This window comes from Protomyctophum bolini, assembly GCF_963924005.1.
Source record: "Protomyctophum bolini genome assembly, chromosome: 14".
NCBI lineage: Eukaryota > Metazoa > Chordata > Actinopteri > Myctophiformes > Myctophidae > Protomyctophum > Protomyctophum bolini.
The window spans coordinates 40,289,418-40,309,244 of NC_137875.1; the positions used below are offsets into that span (position 1 = coordinate 40,289,418).

At 43.5% G+C, this 19,827-nt stretch overlaps 1 protein-coding gene across 2 annotated transcripts in view; it reads right to left on the reverse strand.

The window, feature by feature from the left end:
* The window catches only part of epas1b (endothelial PAS domain protein 1b), an 88,458-nt gene that overhangs the window by 27,311 nt on the left and 41,320 nt on the right, over positions 1-19,827 (reverse strand). For both annotated transcript variants that reach the window (XR_013965227.1, XM_080781465.1), the window contains exon 2: positions 1,802-1,992. Coding sequence is in view for 1 of the 2 variants with exons in the window: in XM_080781465.1 (XP_080637591.1) it covers positions 1,802-1,992 (191 nt within the window). In the remaining variant the exon portion in view is untranslated. The remainder of the gene's footprint in view (positions 1-1,801; positions 1,993-19,827) is intronic.

Sequence of the window (19,827 nt, forward strand, 5' to 3'; positions counted from 1 at the left end):
TCCCATTCCAGCTTATAGACATGGGCACCCTCTGTATATAGACATATTTAAAGCACCAGCTCAAGACACGCACCTCTTCACTCTTGGTTTTGGATGAGTTGTTAAATCTGTCGGTTCTTATTCATGCACACGTTTTTTTCTCTCTGTTTCTGCCCTGTAAAGCACTCTGCGCTGCAGCATTCTATGACATGGAAAAGTGCTATATAAATAAAAGTGTATTATTTTGATTATTATTACTCGGACTCACCATATTCATCCTTTCCCTTCACCTCTTTTTTTTTAGCAATGCTTCTATTAGAATTAACTATACAAATGGAGTCTGAATCGGCGGGGAAGATTGTGATGGGAAGTGCATTCCATATAGGTTTGTAGCCAGAAGGGAGAAGGGAAGAGTTTTGGGACGTACAGTACCTATGCGTTGTCCTCGACGACCATACAGGTGTATATATGCAAAGAATATTATGTAGACACACCACTCTATAGTGTATATACAGTACGTCATAGTACAGATATTCTACTGTTAGATGGACGTTATATAATAGGTACTTTAGCTTGCTCATGATCCTTGACGACTATTTATGACTACCTTGTGTGTGACTACTGAACTCTAGCTACGCTGTCACGCTGTTAACTACTGTACTGAACTGTATGTATTGTATAGGCAGTCTGAGACGTGTACGCAGACACTGTCACGCTGTTAACTACTGTACTGAACTGCATGTATTGTATAGGCAGTCTGAGACGTGTACGCAGACACTGTCACGCTGTTAACTACTGTACTGAACTGTATGTATTGTATAGGCAGTCTGAGACGTGTACGCAGACACTGTCACGCTGTTAACTACTGTACTGAACTGTATATATTGTATAGGGAGTCTGAGACGTGTACGCAGACACTGTCACGCTGTTAACTACTGTACTGAACTGTATATATTGTAGGCAGTCTGAGACGTGTACGCAGACACTGTGGAATTTCAGAACAATAGGTCCGTCTGGCTTCCGGAAGCTTCTATTTTTAAATGAAAGACCAGGAAGGTGAACAAGTGGACGGACGGACGGACGGACGGACGGACGGACGGACGGACGGACGGACGGACGGACAGACAGACAGACAGACAGACAGACAGACAGACAGACAGACAGACAGACAGACAGACAGACAGACAGACAGACAGACAGACAGACAGACAGTAGCCAAGCAGCCACCGCTGTCAGGATGCCAGGACGACGTTGGTTGTGAAACAGGGGCAATCCAGTTCCCTACTCCCTTTCAGAACGACGCAGGCTATATAAGGCTCCGGTATAGAGAATGTTATACCCATTCATTTTTTAGCCCCATAGACGTTTCAGGAAAAAAAAGACAACTCGACTCCTGACAAATAAAAAAAAGATAACGCACGGAAAACAAATAATGTTTTGTCAAAGATTATAGGGATGCACGATTAATCGGAAAAGCATAATCGGAAATTGGCCGTATCCGCGGAATGGTCTCAAAATAATTTCCGATTATTTCATCGGTTTTCACGACAGCAAAAAAATAAACATATCGTATAAATTAAGATGATCGGGGGTGTGAGGTCACTTTGTAAAGTCAACTTTTTTTAGGAAAGTGTTTCCAGGTTCATGGCTTTCAGAGTAAAAGCGATCAGACAACTCCGGCACACCCCAGAGCTCCTATTTTGAAGCACTTCCGGCACTAAATGTGTTAGCTAAAGGCAGAAGTGAAAGCACTTTTGAAGGTGCACGCTCTATTGAGGCGTATGCGGTTGTGTCAGCGCTGTATATATTATATACGACATACCTGAAGCGAGCACTTTGTGTGTGCGCAGGCAGCTGATGGCCAGCCTCATGATGGAGGCCTTGTCCAGGTGCGAGCTGACGCTGTGGGACATGGGCAGCTGGTGGGCCAGCTCGTAGAACACCTCCGTCTCCTTGCTCCTCCGGCAGCGGGCCGCGTCCCGCGACTTCTCCTTGCGGCGCTCCGAGCTGCCCCTAGTACACACACACACACACACACACACACACACACACACACACACACACACACACACACACACACACACACACACACAGAGGACAGAGTATAGGTGGAGGGACACGGCGTTTAGAAAGGGGAAATATATCTCCGCCGTCGGGAATTAGGAGGAAACCTCGTGACTTTTCGGGGAAATTGAAAAATATACTTTTTTTTCAGGAAATGAATAAAACAAAGCAAAACACAGCCTCGTCAGAGTTGGTGTTGTGACTTTATATGCTGTCAATTATACGTCCATGAGAGAGGGGTGGGAGAGGTGGTGGAGTTATAGTTGCTTTAGCAGGACATTTTGAGGGTCCATTGGAGTTAAGAGGTTTTGTCCCAAGCACTTTTGACTATACTTTGCATTGGTTCGATATTTTCGAAACAAAAATGGTGTTCAATAGCATGCACTGACTTATGCAAGTGAGGTTTCCTCGCGACAGCAACGATATGCATATACTGTGTTGTATATACTGTGTGTGCACGCGTGTGTGTGTGTGTGTGTGTGTGTCGGTATTAATGTACTTTATATACATGTTCCTGAACATCTTGATTCCTGTACCTATATCTTTAATGATTGTATACTGTATTTGTGTCATGCGGGTAATCAGCTCTTTCGTTGTGTTTCATGTGAACAGCCAATCATAATAAAAAAACGTGTACTGTAAACCATTATTGGTGTAATAATCACATTAAGGCTGTGGCCAGGGCAAACAAATGGTGTGTGTATACCAGTGTGCGCTGCCGCTGATATAGTAAATACAAAAATAATAATTCATAACCTTTTGTTAAAGTTGTATAAATTCAATAATAAAGTGTGGTTTTCACAACATCCCTGTCTCACGGCCACACCAAGTGTGTGCAGCCTCGGCACTCGGTTTGAGAATCACAATGCCCCCAATAATAATCAGGGTATTATTGTTCCCCCAGCTCGTTTGTCCACCATGGGGGGGGGTAGAGCTTTCAGCCGCTCTGCCCCTCGCCTCTGGAACAGCCTTCCCCCCGACATTCGTAACATGGACTCACTCCCCACCTTCAAATCCCACCTCAAAACTCACCTTTTCAGACAAGCCTACCTCCCACCTTGAGTAGAAGTCTGCTGCAGGCCTTTGTGTGTTTTTTTTAAAACTTGCTTTTTTGTATTGTATTTCTTTTCTGTTTTGTTAGGCGACCTTGAGTGACCTGAAAGGCGCCATATAAATAAAATGTATTATTATTATTATTATTATTTATTTACCGTATACAGTAAAAGCATGTGCACTCGTGTCCCAAAAGGACATCATGCCAGTACGGGCCAATGGACATGGTCGTGTCATGGATCCGACTCATCCAGTGAGATGATTTAAATTGTAGTTTTGACTATATGAGAATCTCCATCGACTCACACGATCGGTCCCTGCCAACAAGTGTATGCCAACAAGTGAATTTGTCTGCAAAGTAGAGCGTATATGAATTAATGAGGTGACAGAGGGAGACGGGGGGGAGACAGAGGGGGGGCCCTATTTAGACCGATCTGTGGCGGATGGTCTCAACGCTGTGCGCAAAATGTGCCGGGGGTTGGGGGGGGGGTTGGGGGGGTGTCCGCCTCAATTTCAATTAGAGAGGGCTGTATTTTGCGTGTCTTATAAGTACCAGGTCTTATTCCCTATAACTTGAGTAAACTAAAGACCTGGAGTGTCGTGATCAATGCTCTTTTGGCCACTCAGAATAGACCAAATGGCATTGATATCACGCCTATACCAGGTCTTTTTAGTTTACTCAAGTTATAGGGAATAAGACCTGGTACTTATAAGACCTGGCCCAGGCGGTGGCGTGGTAACCGTCTGGGCACCCGACTGGTAATCCAGTCGCAGTGTGGCCGCGGGTTCGAGTCCCGAGCCCGACACGGCCTTTACTGCATGTCTTCCCCCCCCCATCTCTCTCTCCCGTTTCCTGTCAGCCTATACTGTCTGTCCCTTAAAAACAAAAAACAATAAAAGGCGTAAGCCGCAAAAAGAATAATAATAATAATAAAAGACACGCAAAATACAGCCCTCAGAGTGTCTCTCTCTCTCCCGTTCCCTGTACAGTAGGTGTACACTCAGGTATATACGCTGGAATCCTGGCGTATACTGGTATTTATTAAAGAGAGACTAAACAATTTGTAAAGTTAGTGTGCGACCGATCAAGCAGCAACATATGCGTGGTATAGACCAGTGGTTCCCACAACCTTTTCATGTCAAGGACCCACAAAATTGACTCTATAATTAACCCGCGGACCCCCATTTGAAAAGATATGCCTGCAGGGACCCCCATATAAGAGAAGATTTGTATGGCCCTAGCAGTGATTTTCAACCCGTTTAATTCCAAGGACCCCCAGTTTGACATGCATTTAGTCTACGGACCCCCCCCATTTAATAGCATTTCTATCTCTGGGACCCCCCCATTTATATTGTAAAATCAATGCTAATTTAACTCTGTACGAGTGTAACTCTGTAAGAGTGTACAAATTTGTACACTCTCTGAGTTACAGACCCATAAGGGTCCATTTGGTTCCAAATGATCATTTAGCTTATGGGTCCCCCCCACTGGAACTACCCGTGGGGGTCCCCCCCGGACCCCACTTTGGGAAACCACTGGTATAGACAAATTATTTCATGCTGAAAATAGCAGATCTACAAGCTCACAACGCGTCGCGCTGGTGCAAGGGAAGCGCAAACCAGCAATGTCTCCTGATTTATGTTATGTACTGTATGTCGAATTATAGTGTTATTGTGTTGAAATCAGATTTAGATTGCAATCACCTATAATGTACGTACCTAATGGTCTAAAAAAAAATTGATCTAAGAAAAAAGAAAAGAAAATGAAGACTATTTAGAGTTAGACTCTTAGAAATAGTAAGGATATGTCTGTGCCATCACTGCGCCGGTAGTTCGGAGCAACTAAAAATGTATTTTTAAAATGTATTTTTCTGGAAAGAAAACCTCATGTTTCTATATCAGTGGTTCTCAATATTTCATGTCAAGGACCCCAAGAATTATATGGTAATATGCCGCCTATACCCCCATCTTAAAATATGTTGGTCCAGGGACCGTCCCCAGAAGCAAAGATTTGAGTTTAAAACGATATTTCAAAAATAGCAGACCTATACAAGCTCGCCACTCGGTGGCGCGCTATATGAGCTTGTAGATCTGCTATTTTTCAATAGCATTAAAGTATAACATAATGCTTGATTGCGCAAGATCACCATGTATTTATCCAACATGCATGGGCGCATTGGAAAATAGCAATGACAGTTGCCCTGTGTGCTTTGAGCGGGGCGGCAGATAGTAAGGCTCAGAGAAATGTACAGGGAGAGTGAGAGGAGGAGAGGAGAAGCAAAGTGAGACATTGTCTAGAAAATAATATAATATAACCTGAGTTCACAGTTCACAGTGAAAATGTTTCCGTCACAATAAACACCGTATTTAACCATGTAGTGTTTCTGAATCTGAATGTCTTTCTATGGCACGCACGCACGCACGCACACACGCAGACAGACAGAGACACACGCACGCACACAGACAGACAGAGACACACGCACGCACACAGACAGACAGAGACACACGTACGCACGCACGAACACAGACAGACAGACAGAGACACACGCACGCACAGTCGCACACGCACCTGCACCTGCACACACACACACACACACAGTCACACACACACAGTCACACACACGCACGCACACACACACACACACGCACACACACACGCACACACACACACACACACACACACACACACACACACACACACACACACACACGTGGTGTGCAATCTGTATGCATTTTTATTACATATGATGCATTGTCCATAAATAGATCTATTTAAAAAATCACACACTCACACTAATGCAAATGGACACTTGTGTACTCTCGCACAATACATCATACCAAAACACATGACTGACACGCACGCACGCACGCGCACGCGCGCACACACACACACACACACACACACACACACACACACACACACACACACACACACACACACACACGCACACACACACACAGTGGAGGGATTGAAATGGAGGTCCAGCCGAGTGAAGCAGAGAGACAAGCCTTCTGTGTTAACATCCTTAGTATGCATATACACACATCTCTCATCGTCTGCGTCTTCACAAGGAAGTTTATACCCAACATGAAAATGGAACTAATCAACGTCACACATACGTAACGTTATGCTTATCCATATATTCATGGTAACAAAGGCTCATGGAGTATACAGTCTTGTTTGTATTTTATATATAGGCTACTCTAGGGCAGTGGTTTTCAAACTGTGGGTCCTCCGGACCTCCAGGGTCCTAAAAGAATGAAATGAACAAACTATATTATTGTCAGGCTTCTCTCCCAGGTAAAGATCCAAAATGCAGAACACAGGACACCAGGAATAACTTAAAGTATTTTACTTAGAAAATAAGGTACACCATACCATACAAGGCAAGAATAAACGTATTCACAAGGCAGAGCAAACTGATAATCCAACAAACACATGAGGGCATCAAGGGCTATATATATATAGACTAGGTTAATCAGGGAGCAGGTGAGGTGAGACACACAGGTGGGTCCAGGTAGTCATCAGGGCAGTGCAGGATGAGTGGGTGTGGCACAGACTGTGGCCATAGGGCTGTGACAATTATGGTCAAACGTTGGCCACATTTCTCCAATAATACAAGAAAGAGGACCAAGTTGTGAAAATAACTGATCCATACAATCGAGCTTGTAGATTAAGGCTATTATGTTTTCACAATATATACATATATGTATCTGTGGAACTGAGTGAAGCGTATGGTGCTTGTGAGGGTGGCCTGGTTGAGAACCACTGCTCCATGTAAATGGTAAATAAGTGGTGCATTTATATAGCGCCTTTATCCAAGGCGCTTTACATAGACTGTGCATTAGACATTCAAACACACACACACACACACACACACACACACACACACACACACACACACACACACATTCATACACCGATGGCCGGCGGAAACCATGCAAGGCACCGACCAACACATCAGGAGCAATATAGTACCACAGACGAAAAACAGTCCCAATAAAGTCCAAATTTCATTCTGGCGAAAAGGCCTCGTTGTCCTGAACCCTTATCCACCCTTTATTATGGGGTGCATATACTTAGTTTAGACTGGTCATTGGTTAGACATGGGTTAAGGTTATAGGTTTAGGTGTGCTGCCCCCGTGGGAGGTTAGGTTTAGGGTGAGGGTTTTGAGATAGGTTGTAGTTGTATAGGACTAATGACTGGTCCAACCAATGACTAGTCTAAGCCAAAAACTGTTCTAAACTAAGTACTGCACCCATCATTTATACATTATGGATAAATAGTGTGGACTTTTAGACTGTTTTTCGTCTGTGGCATTCGGGTGGTTCAGTGTCTTGCTCAAGGACACACTTCGACACTATCTAGTCCGGGGGAGCCCGGGTTCGAACTGGTTCGAGCCCTGATCCACCGCCGCCCCTGGGTGCATGTACGTATGTACTACTGTACCATGTCTACGTGTAAACAAACAGCAACAGTGAGTTCCTCAATGACAAGTTGCTCTGACCTTTTCTCAGAAAAGGTTAAATAGAATAAAATACATACGTTGGTTTTTTTCTCATGAAACGTATAACAGACAGAAATACAAAACAGCCGAGGAAAGAAAAGCTCGATCACCATCTGTCTGATATATATATAATATTAGCCCATAGGTGTGTGTGTGTGTGTGTGTGTGTGTGTGTGTGTGTGTGTGTGTGTGTGTGTGTGTGTGTCCCAATAAAGTTTTTACGTTCTCATGCCCCCCATGTAATGCACAATTGAGTATTCATATACCAGTCGTTCTCAACCTGTGGGTCCCCACATGATTTGGGGGTGGGGGGGAGGACCCCAGATGACAGTGAAAGTGACAATTTAACGACTTTTAAGACTTCTATAATACCTCAAAGGCTCTAAAAGAAAAATACCATTACTGCATCAAAAGTAATCAGCAAACCATGCATGCTATAAAAACTGGTCAAACATTGGCCAGATTATTAAATAATAAAGAACATGAATGGTATATATATCATTCATTCCTAGTGGGGGGGGGGGGGGGGGACTGCAGGCATTGTAGATTTGATTCAGTGCCGGAAACTTCCATACAGTTTCCACTTTCCTGTACACTGTTTGGATTAGCAAGACTGATTAACACTTAACCACTTGAACCCTAGCATCCTTATGTTCCCCGGGAACATTTAGTGAAAATACAATCCCAAGTGCAAGTGGCGTGCACAGTATGCCACTCAATGGCAACGGTTTGGTCCTTCGCGGCTCCGTGCCTCTTAACCCGTTCTGACCTGAGATCAGATTCATACGAGGTTTCCACTGGACACACACACACACTGGTCTGATTAACCCATTCTGACCTGAGATCAGATTCTAAAAATGTCAGTCGTTCTTCGACTTTTTCAAAAGTAGCAGACCTATACAAGCTCGTAGAGTGGCGCGCTATGAGCTTGTAGATCTGCTATTTTTCAATAGCTAAAGCATAGCATGATGCTAACACCAAAATGGGTTCCCGTTCAGAATGGGTTAAAACCAGACCAGAATGGTAACCATGTGATACAGATTGTTTTTTCATCAGAGTTTCAGGTATAGGAACATGAAGGCTCATGATTGTCATCTTTGCCCTGAGCACTAAACAACAACAACAACAACAACACGCTCATTCACTTTAGTGAGTATAGTCTATTTATTTTATTTCATATAGTCTATTTTATTTAACGCCCCACTCCATGTATCGAAATGGAAATGGCACTCTATAGAGCGCCGCAGTCCCCCCCCCCCCCCTTTCAGAAAAACGAGTGGCCCAGGAAATGCAAACCCATGTGCATTCTCCCGCATCGGCACTTCTAATATAATTTATTTAAAGACGGTTACGCCGCGGACAAAGCCAACTCGGATCGTGACAAATTATCCTGACAATGAACACAATGTTTTGGGCCTATTTGTTTTGTTTTTCGTCTTATAAATGATTTGATCGGCGCTCTATATATATACCACCACGTGAGCCTTCGGCTATGTTACTCGTCGATTAGGGATGTCCCACAATAATAAATAAAAAATGAGCGGTGCAACCACTCCAAGGAACAGCAATGTCCGTGTTCAATGTGTCCGCCCATGTGTTGGTTCACCTATGTGTTGGTTAATGAGCGCCAGTATAATGAGTACCAGTAGGGGCGCTGTTGTGCCAGAAACAGAGAGAGAGAGAGAGACAGTGCTGCACTGTTGCCTGCTAATGAGAGAGAGAGAGAGAGAGAGAGAGAGAGAGAGAGGAGGGGTTGCACCACTCAGTTCACACGGGTGTGATTTATTTTGCTCCCAATCAGATTCCGATCATTTGATTTTGAGTACATCTGCCGATACCCATTTTTCTAAATCTATCTATATTTGTATACAGAACACGTCACGTTTTATGCCCTATCATAATAGTACCATTATCCAAAATCACAGACAATATAATAGTCTAATATCATTCATGATATGGATATAATAATGATATATCACGGAAGCCCCGATTTTTTTGATCGGATGCGGGGACAACCCTATCGTCGATGCATGGGTGTGTGTGTATCCATCTTCAAAACCCATTTTTGATTTAGCTGTTGAAAAATAGCAGATCTACAAGCTGAGTGGCGCGCGACGAGCTTGTATAGGTCTGCTATTTTTGAAAAATCGAAGAACGACTGACATATAGAAACCTATAGCCTTTTCAGAAAACTGTCGGGATGTAGAAGACGTTTTTAGAATCTGTTCTCAGGTCAAAATGGGTTAAACTGAACTAAGCAGCCACCTGTCAATGTGTGTTACCTACATCCTCTTTCAACTCAGCGACGCATGGCAAAATAAAAAAAACACACCCCCACTACCCCACCCCACCCCACCCCAGCCTTCAACACCTTATTCTGTATTCCGCATTATTCTGAATTCATGAGCATTTCTTAATAATCCTTTCTGCAGGCTCTCTTGCACATGGGTCTTCTTCCCATGCGTGCGACCACAGACTCTGAGATCGCCTCTTCAAATCTTCTCTTATTGCTTCTCTTTGATACAAGTATCATTCTTCAGACTATAGTAGACGCACCTACTGTGTTTATGAAGACAAATATTTGTGTTAAAGTCATACTGTATAGTGTGTGGTGCATTCCCAATGTGACATGGTGCACTGCTGACACAATAACAGACCTGGCTATGAGGCAATAGCACCGAGATATCCTGAGGCGACATTCCATGATGTAGAACACGCACATACAACACGGTATGTACATGGGCTGTACAGTACATGGGCTGTACATGCGTGTGTGTGTGTGTGTGTGTGTGTATGTGCGCGTGGCGCACAGACGCACACACTCACGCGCACACACGCACGCACGCACGCACGCACGCACGCACGCACACACACACACACACACACACACACACACACACACACACACACACACACACACACACACACACACTCTCTCTCTCTCTCTCTCTCTCTCTCTCTCTCTCTCTCTCTCTCTCTCTCTCTCTCTAATGATTTATGAAGTTGTACAACAACACCTCTGGAATGTGCGTCATTTGTCACATGTAGAAAAGGATTGATGGTGTTCTAATTACTCCGAGGCTTTCAGAAGGGAGAGTCATTTTCAGGGGTGAGATGGTATACAGTATATACAGGCTAACTGTATAACTGCACGCACGCACAATCGCACAGACATGAAATGTACGTACAGATATGTGCGTGCAGCAGTATAGCCCTGATGTCATGAATGCACCTGCCCGCAAGAATACACTATCAACACCTTCATGTTTATACGGGGAATATATTGTCTGAGATATAACAAAGAGGCAAAATGACCTGTCTGTTAGCACCTTTTCCATTAAAGGGTAAGACCACTTTTTTTTGAGGTTTGGGTTGTGTATAGTTACTTTGCCATGATGCAACTCCAAATGTGGACAAAGAAATAAAAAAATAACTGCTCCAGTGATTAGAAATTGATAATTCAAAATATGCTCCTCGTTGACTTACATTGTAGCTAAAACAGCTCTCAAAGTCACTCTTTTAGTACGTAAACAAACACAAACAATGTTGATTCAGACAATATAGAGCATCACCAAAACTCATGTGGTTTTATTTTTTCATAAAAATGTTATCTATCCTGTTGATTTGTCCATTTTATTGGGAAGAAAACCCGGACTGGATCCGTGGACCCGGATCCAGATCTTCAAATAGTAAAATCAACAGGAATCTAACATTTTTTATGAAAAAAATAAAACCACATGAGTTTTGGTGATGCTCTATATTGAATCAACTTTGTTTGTGTTTGTTTACGTACTAAAAGAGTGACTTTGAGAGCTCTTTTAGCTACAATGTAAGTCAACGAGGAGCATATTTTGAATTATCAATTTCTAATCACTGGAGCAATATTTTTTTTATTCTTGTCCACATTTGGAGTTGCGTCATGGCAAAGTAAAGTACACAACCCAAACCTCCAAAAAAAGTGGTCTTACCCTTTAAAGCATGCAATTAAGTTGTGTGCTTCGGTATTTTCGTGTTGTGTGTCCCTGTGTGGTCATCACATTCACTAGGATAGCCTCTCATTGGCCCTGTGTGGACATCACATCCACTAGGATAGCCTCTCATTGGCCCTGTGTGGACATCACATCCACTAGTATAGCCTCTCATTGGCCCTGCGTGGACATGACATTCACTAGGATAGCCTCTCATTGGCCCTGTGTGGACATCACATTCACTAGGATAGCCTCTCATTGGCCCTGCGTGGTCATCACATTCACCAGGATAGCCTCTCATTGGCCCTGTGTGGACATCACATTCACTAGGATAGCCTCTCATTGGCCCTGCATGGTCATCACATTCACCAGGATAGCCTCTCATTGGCCCTGTGTGGACATCACATTCACTAGTATAGCCTCTCATTGGCCCTGCGTGGTCATCACATTCACTAGGATAGCCTCTCATTGGCCCTGTGTGGACATCACATTCACTATAGGATAGTCTCTCATTGGCCCTGTGTGGACATCACATTCACTATAGGATAGTCTCTCATTGGCCCTGCGTGGTCATCACATCCACTAGGATAGCCTCTCATTGGCCCTGTGTGGACATCACATTCACTAGTATAGCCTCTCATTGGCCCTGCGTGGTCATCACATTCACTAGGATAGCCTCTCATTGGCCCTGTGTGGACATCACATTCACTAGTATAGCCTCTCATTGGCCCTGTGTGGACATCACATTCACTAGTATAGCCTCTCATTGGCCCTGTGTGGACATCACATCCACTAGGATAGCCTCTCATTGGCCCTGTGTGGACATCACATTCACTAGGATAGCCTCTCATTGGCCCTGTGTGGACATCACATCCACTAGGATAGCCTCTCATTGGCCCTGTGTGGACATCACATTCACTATAGGATAGTCTCTCATTGGCCCGGCGTGTACATCACATTCACTAGGATAACCTTTCCTAAAGTTGTACTTTTGAGGGGATACATTATACACATTACACATACAGTACCTGTATATATACACACATCACATACTGTATGTACATATATTAAATTACAAACCCTGTTCTAGATTGTATTCAGCCACAGCCGTAAAAAAAAGTAGCTAATAAGAAGCAATTCAAACAAAAGAATCAAATCCAATTAAGAAAGAGAGCATAGATCCGAATGTTTGAACTGAAAGTCTCAAGATTTCTCAGATGACATTGATCACGACACTGTCACTGCAGCAACATTCTTTCAATGAATTCTCCTATACAATAAAACATGCCTCCATAATTGCAGTTGTTAGCTATTCAAATCTGTAACAATAAAAATTATATTAGGAGATGAAGAAAATCTCCCCAAACTGGAGCGGCTCAATATAGCTATAAGTATTTACCCTAAATTAAGTCACATAATGTGACTTTATGTCTTATGTGTACTGTATAATGTGTGATATTTAGCCTATTTCTGCCATATTCTCCCAGAGACAAACTGAAACTGTATAGTGTCTTTCTTGACACATAACAAAAAGCCAAAGAAACCTACACACAACTCCCCTAAACATCACAAAGAAATCACACTCGTGTGAAGTGAGTGGTGCCTTTCATCACAATGACGACGTCTGATGATGTCAACAACATGATGTCCAATCATATGAGAACAGTACGTAAAAGTATCATGCGTGCGTGCGTGCGTGCGTGCGTGCGTACGTGCGTGCGTGCGTACGTGCGTGCGTGCGTACGTGCGTGCGTACGTGCGTGCGTACGTGCGTGCGTGCGTGGCTACTGGCCAATCACAGCGCGTCCTTACTCACTCAAACCCGAAGAAGATGGCATGTTCGCGTGGAGAGAGAGAGAGAGAGAGAGAGAGAGAGAGAGAGAGAAGGGGAGACGGAGCGCTCTGGTGTTTGTTTAGCCCATTCTGACCTGAGATCAGATTCATACGAGGTTTCCACTGGACACACACTGGTCTGATTGACCCATTCTGACCTGAGATCAGATTCTAAAAATGTCAGTCGTTCTTCTATTTTTCAAAAAATAGCAGACCTACAAGCTCGTAGCGCGCCACTCGGTGGCGCGCTATGAGCTTGTAGATCTGCTATTTTCCAATAGCTAAAGCATGACATGACGCTAACACCAAAATGGGTGCCCGTTCAGAATGGGTTAGATAAGATATCGCGTGTTGTGTTCACAGCTAACTGAAGACAGTCGTGTCCTCAGACTCCTCCCTCAAACGTGCACTTGCACGTTTGGGGCAACTCGAAAGCACTCCACATGCCCAGACGTTTTATATTTACCTGCCATAGTGACATTGTTTTTTTTCCCCCAGTTCTGACTATATTAGGAGGATGTCGAAATTAGTCAAATATTTGTTTCACAATCACAAACTGACAGTATACAGGTAAAAAAGGAATTTAAAATGACGTCGAAATTGGATCAACATTTTTTTTTAAAGTATGGAGTTAAGTGAGTATTAGGAGGGAGAACGAGGAAGAGAGGAGTAAACTAGGGGCGAGTAAGAGGATAATTGACAAGAAGACTGGTGGGGGCTGTATTTTGCGTGTCTTAAGTACCAGGTCTTATTACCTAACTTGAGTAAACTAAAGACCTGGAGGCGTGGTCAATGCCATTTGGCTATTCTGAGTGGCCAAAGAGCATTGATCACGCCTCCAGGTCTTTAGTTTACTCAAGTTAGGGAATAAGACCTGGTACTTAAGACACGCAAAATAATCTGAAGCTCCAAAACGCATCAGTCCGTGTCTTATGAATATTAACTAATATTAACTAATAATTTAAAAACATTTGGAAGAGTTAGACCTCCCTCCTCAACCCATCTTCTCTCTGTAAGATGGAAAGAGAAGAGTCACTGGACCAAAGTATAAAAAAAACGTTATCTTTACTCATTGCACTCTCGCGCTCTTCCCGCCAATGATATAGAGGTACTAAATTGTTCCAACGTGGAATATTAGATTTGATATATATTCTACAAAAGTGATAGTTTTGGCGTGATCTTAATTCCTATAAGTAACTATAAAGCCAGAGTGAGATAATTGAAAGGTGAAATATTTGTTAGAATCGAAAAAGGAAATAATATTCAATCAAGAAACATTAGAAACAGCACTTGTACATCACTAGAATTGTATGTCCGCTTCGTGACGACTCGTCCCAGAGTAACTTCGCCACGCACTATGGGAAGAAGGAAATTGCGGGAGTTGCAGGCGAAAATAGCTTGCCAAAGCGATATTTAGGCACAATCCAAGTACTGACAATGAACAATGTTGATGTAACTAAGGGATTCGCGGAGTCATTTATTTTGTAAATACAGAGATTTAGAAGGAATAAGCAAAATAGTGAGCCTATAAACTCCTCCCCTTCCTTCTTTCTCTTCTCCTGCGGGAGCCGAGAGAACAGGAGAGGGAGATCAAATTGCAGGCTCGCAAGGGGAGGGGCTGCTGACGGGTGAGCATGCACATGTTGGCTCTGATTGGCTAAGGCTATAGTGGCCACATGTTTTCATTGGCTAGTGGCCACATCTGTTGGGCACATCTTTTCATTGGCTGGGCCGCACATCTTTTGGCCACGTGACCAACTTTACAATTGTAAGAATAGATGCATGGCTGGGGTGGGACGCACGTCAAGCCGCCTCACGCTACAAAAACAGGAGAGACATTAACCCATTCTGACCTGAGATCAGATTCATACGAGGTTTCCACTGGACACACACTGGTCTGATTAACCCATTCTGACCTGAGATCAGATTCTAAAAATGTCAGTCGTTCTTCGATTTTTCAAAAATAGCAGACCTACAAGCTCGTAGCGCGCCACTCGGTGGCGCGCTATGAGCTTGTAGATCTGCTATTTTTCAATGGCTAAAGCATAACATGATGCCAACACCAAAATGGGTTCCCGTTCAGAATGGGTTAATGTCAGAGCTCTCCTGACATTTGGACCGCACGGCTCGGGAACAGTTGGTTCCCACTCCCAATTCGACTTACATACTTGAACCCTATAGCTATTCTGGGTGGAACAACAAGAAATATCAGATCTACAAGCTCACAATGTGTCATACTGTAGAGGGAGGAAGAAGAGTGGACCAGCATACAGAGCCAACCCGGTCAACTAAGTATTCATTTACTAGAGGGTTTAAAAGTAGTTAGTTAATTAAAATCCAGAGTGTTTAGCTATAATGAGAACAAACATGTGACGTCATCAGTCCCCAGTCCCTATATAAGCTTCCTTGGATTCTGTGCTTTCACCATGTTTCCATCATTCAATCCATGAATAACCAATGCTTAACAACTGTGAAATCTAGCGATAAGACTTCCGGTAACACTTACTATTACGTCGTAATAGTAACGTCCCATAAGATTGATTAACGAGATAACGCTTTTAAAAGGAGGTAGATATTCCACAGACCCGCCACAAGCATTTGTTTGTGTACAAGAAGAACTAAACAATGAAATAATTGTCAGTATGACAGTATATGGTCAGTAGTAAACAAAACATATAGGCAGACTCAGACATAACCATGAGTCTCTGGGTCACCGCGCCTGCTTACATCGTGCTAGCATTGCAGAGCTATAGCCAGATGTATAGCTTCGGAACGCGACCGACCTTAATCGATATGAAACATTAGATGGCGGAGATCTCCGTCCATGGCACTCAATGTGTTTAAATGTTGCTACATGTATACTAGCGACAACAAATGAGACACAGAGGTATAGCATCCAGATTGACAGGCATAACAACGTGCAGGTCGCAACAGGTCTAAATGGGTTAGGAGTTTAACCTTAATGTCAATCATGAACTAATTGGACATTTTGTGGTGTCAATTTGTGGATATATATTACACGATATATAAAATGTGCTTCTCTCTGTGTGTGTGTGTGTGTGTGTGCGTGTGTGTGTGTGTGTGTGCGTGCGTGTGCGTGTGTGTGCGCGTGCATGCGCGCGTGTGTGTTCATATATTGTTTCCATTTTATTATTATCCTGTCTGTGTGTGAACTCCAGCAATTATAGCAACACATACTGTAATGTCCAATTGTTTGTCTTTTTGCTTTCTGTACGTAAGAAGAAAAACAAGAATGTGCTTCTCAATTACTCGATTCATTGAAAAGGAGTGATTGATGTAATGATTACTATAGGACAATTCTACAATACAAGGTTTAAGAAGTGAAAGACATACTGTACACTACAGTATACACGACAGACAATGAACAGGAGGAAATGGCAGTTCACCTCAGGTATAGCTGTGGTGAGACACACACCACAGACAGCGAGAGAGGAGACAAGATGCAGTGAGTACATCAATTTAAAAAGGCGTTTGGCAAGAATTGAAATTTATATCTTTTTCTAAAATAGCAGACCTACAAGCTCATAGCGCGCCACTCGGTGGCGCGCTATGAGCTTGTAGACCCCACACACACACACACACACACACACACACACACACACACACACACACACACACACACACACACACGCGCACACACACACACACACACGTGTTTTTATGGGAGATAAGTTCAGTATTTTGACTTTTAAAAGCTTAGAGACCAAAGTGCCAAAACAAATAAGGAATTATGAAATGCCACGGAGGCTAAAAAAAACAAAACACACAAAGTAACCTTAACAGTTAAACTGATACGAGACGTGGCAACAAAGAGTCAATAAACCGAGAGTTAGTCATTAAAGGGGGGAACGGAGAAAAGAGGCGGCGGGAGTGAGAGAATGTTTGAAATGTTTTCTCTATTTATTAGTTTTTATCCCCCCCCATTTTATTTATCGTGGTATAAACTCTATACATTCATTAAAACAAGGGTTGACTTCAGGTCATGCATGTATAGTGTTGAGCGAGTTCAAGCCTATATGGAGGGAATATAGGCTACTAATAATAATAATAGTAATATATACTGTATACTGTAATATCCGGTACTGCACAGTGGTTCTTAAACATTGTCATGTGTCAAGTGCACACAAATCGATAATGTATTTGGCCTCGGAGTCGGAATTATATACCATTTGAGAACACCCCATAAGAGAAGATTTGTTAACGCAACGTTGTGAGCTTGTAGATTGGCTATTTCCGCTGTGTGTGTGTGTGTGTGTGTGTGTGTGTGTGCGCGTGTGTGCGTGCGCGTGCATGCGTGCGTGCGTGCGTGTGTGTTTTGCGTCACGCGTGCATGTTTTGAACTGTGAGCTGGTGTGTCTGGGGTCCATTTGAGTCGGAGCCAGGGTACCAATGTTTTTCTATTCACTCAGTCCCAACAATAGACTCAATCAGTGCCAACATTAACAACTAGCTAAACACACACATACAGTAATTAGTCTGGTTTCGTTATATAAAGTATTTGGGCCAAGACGGCCGACATTTTCCCTTTCCTGTGCCCCCCCCCCCCCCCCCAACCCTAAACCCTAAACCCCCAGAGGGCCAGGCAGGAAGACAAGATGTCTGAAGTCATCTGAGAGGCAGTATACACTGTTAAAATCTCAAGAGTTAAATGAACCCAGAGGACTTTACTGTGTAGTAGGGTGGAAGTCGTCTCTGCAGTCGCCTGTCCTTCCGCGAGTTTCTACTCCCGTGTTTTGTTTTGGATAGTGTCAAATCCTCCCCTCTTGCCTTGGTGAGAGGGGCGACGTTCTTTAAAGACGTACGGTAGGGAATAATAACCGAACCAAATCCATCCAGTTCAGAATATTACATCGTATATGCATACAAACTCCTGCTCTCAAGAATAAAATGGATGTCAGTGCGTCCACCGTTTTGCTTTAAATGCGAGACAGAGATTGGTAATTATACGTTCACTGTCTTTTGGTCCCGTGTGAAGCTTCAGAACGGTTGGTATGTGACATTGTATCGGAACTCTCTGTTATTTTTGGTGTTCCCCGATCGATTTAGATCCGCTGTGTCTTTTACTTGGGTCTCCCGGATGATCATGTTATTGATGTCAAACATAAGAGGTCGTTCAACTTATTAACGTTTGCTGCTATATAGGAAGAATATTCTTTTGTTTTGGATCAAGGATGTTGCTCCATCAAAGAAATCATGCACATGACATTATAATGGACTGTATTCCTTATGAATACATGACATGTACATGTATGTTGCATTCTAAATTGGACTCTTTCTATAAGATTTGGGACCCTTATTTAGATCATATTGGACCAACAGTACTTGGAGGTTTTCCGTACGAACGTTAGATTTCTTATTATGCCAGCATTCTTCCCTAGTGGGTGCTCTGCTTTGGGGTGGGGGCTACATCGACACGTTGGTAGCTATTTGTACTATTTTAAAGTGTAAATGGCAAATAAGTTTAGGGGATAATGGGTAAGGGGTGGCGCAATATACATAGGGCTTAGTTTACGACAAATCCGTTTTACAGCAAAAAAGAACACTCGTTATTTACACTCATTATTTAGCCTTTAGCTGTTGCACGCACGCACGCACGTACGCACACACACGCGCGGCGCGCGCGAAAACTTTTCAAAATACCCAATCAGTGATGAAATAATAAAGGAAGGCACGCTGCAACACCATTATCTTATCAAGTGTACCGTGACTATATTTTTTTATCTTTCTTCTCTGCCCCTCTCTCTGTGAAGTTTGAACTCATTAACCGTGCATCCTTCTTGTCGAACACAGTCAGGCCTCATTACTCATTGGACCAGCATTGCCTTGGGAGATTAAAGGACCGGACAGTTATTGTCTAAAGATGTTTTTGACTATACTTCAATGAAGTGAATGGAGACACCACCATAATGAATTGCATTTTCATAGCGCTTTATACCAAGTGCTCAAAGAGCTTTATAATGGCTCATTCATTCATACATTTGGGAGGTGAAGCGGCGAACAGTCGACGCCAGCGTCCTCACCTCCCACATTCACACACCGATGGTGGCCGAGCTCACGCCGACCGACTCACTGGAGGCAATGTGGGGTTCAGTGTCTTGCCCAAGGACACTTCGACATGTGGACAGGAGGAGCCGGGATTCGAACCGCCGACCCAGGGATCATTGGACGACCTGCTCTACCTCCCGAGCCACAGCCGCCCCTGCACCGATTGTCCTGCTGCACTCGATGATCCCGGGAGCTGCTAATGTTCACTAGCTTCTGGTTATGCGTGTGTGTGTGTGTGTGTGTGTGTGTGTGTGTGTGTGTGTGTGTGCGTGAGTGTGTGTGCGTGCGTGCGTGCGTGAGAATGCTTGCACGGTGCCACTCTTTTGATTGTCTGGATCCATTGTTGTGTTCTGGT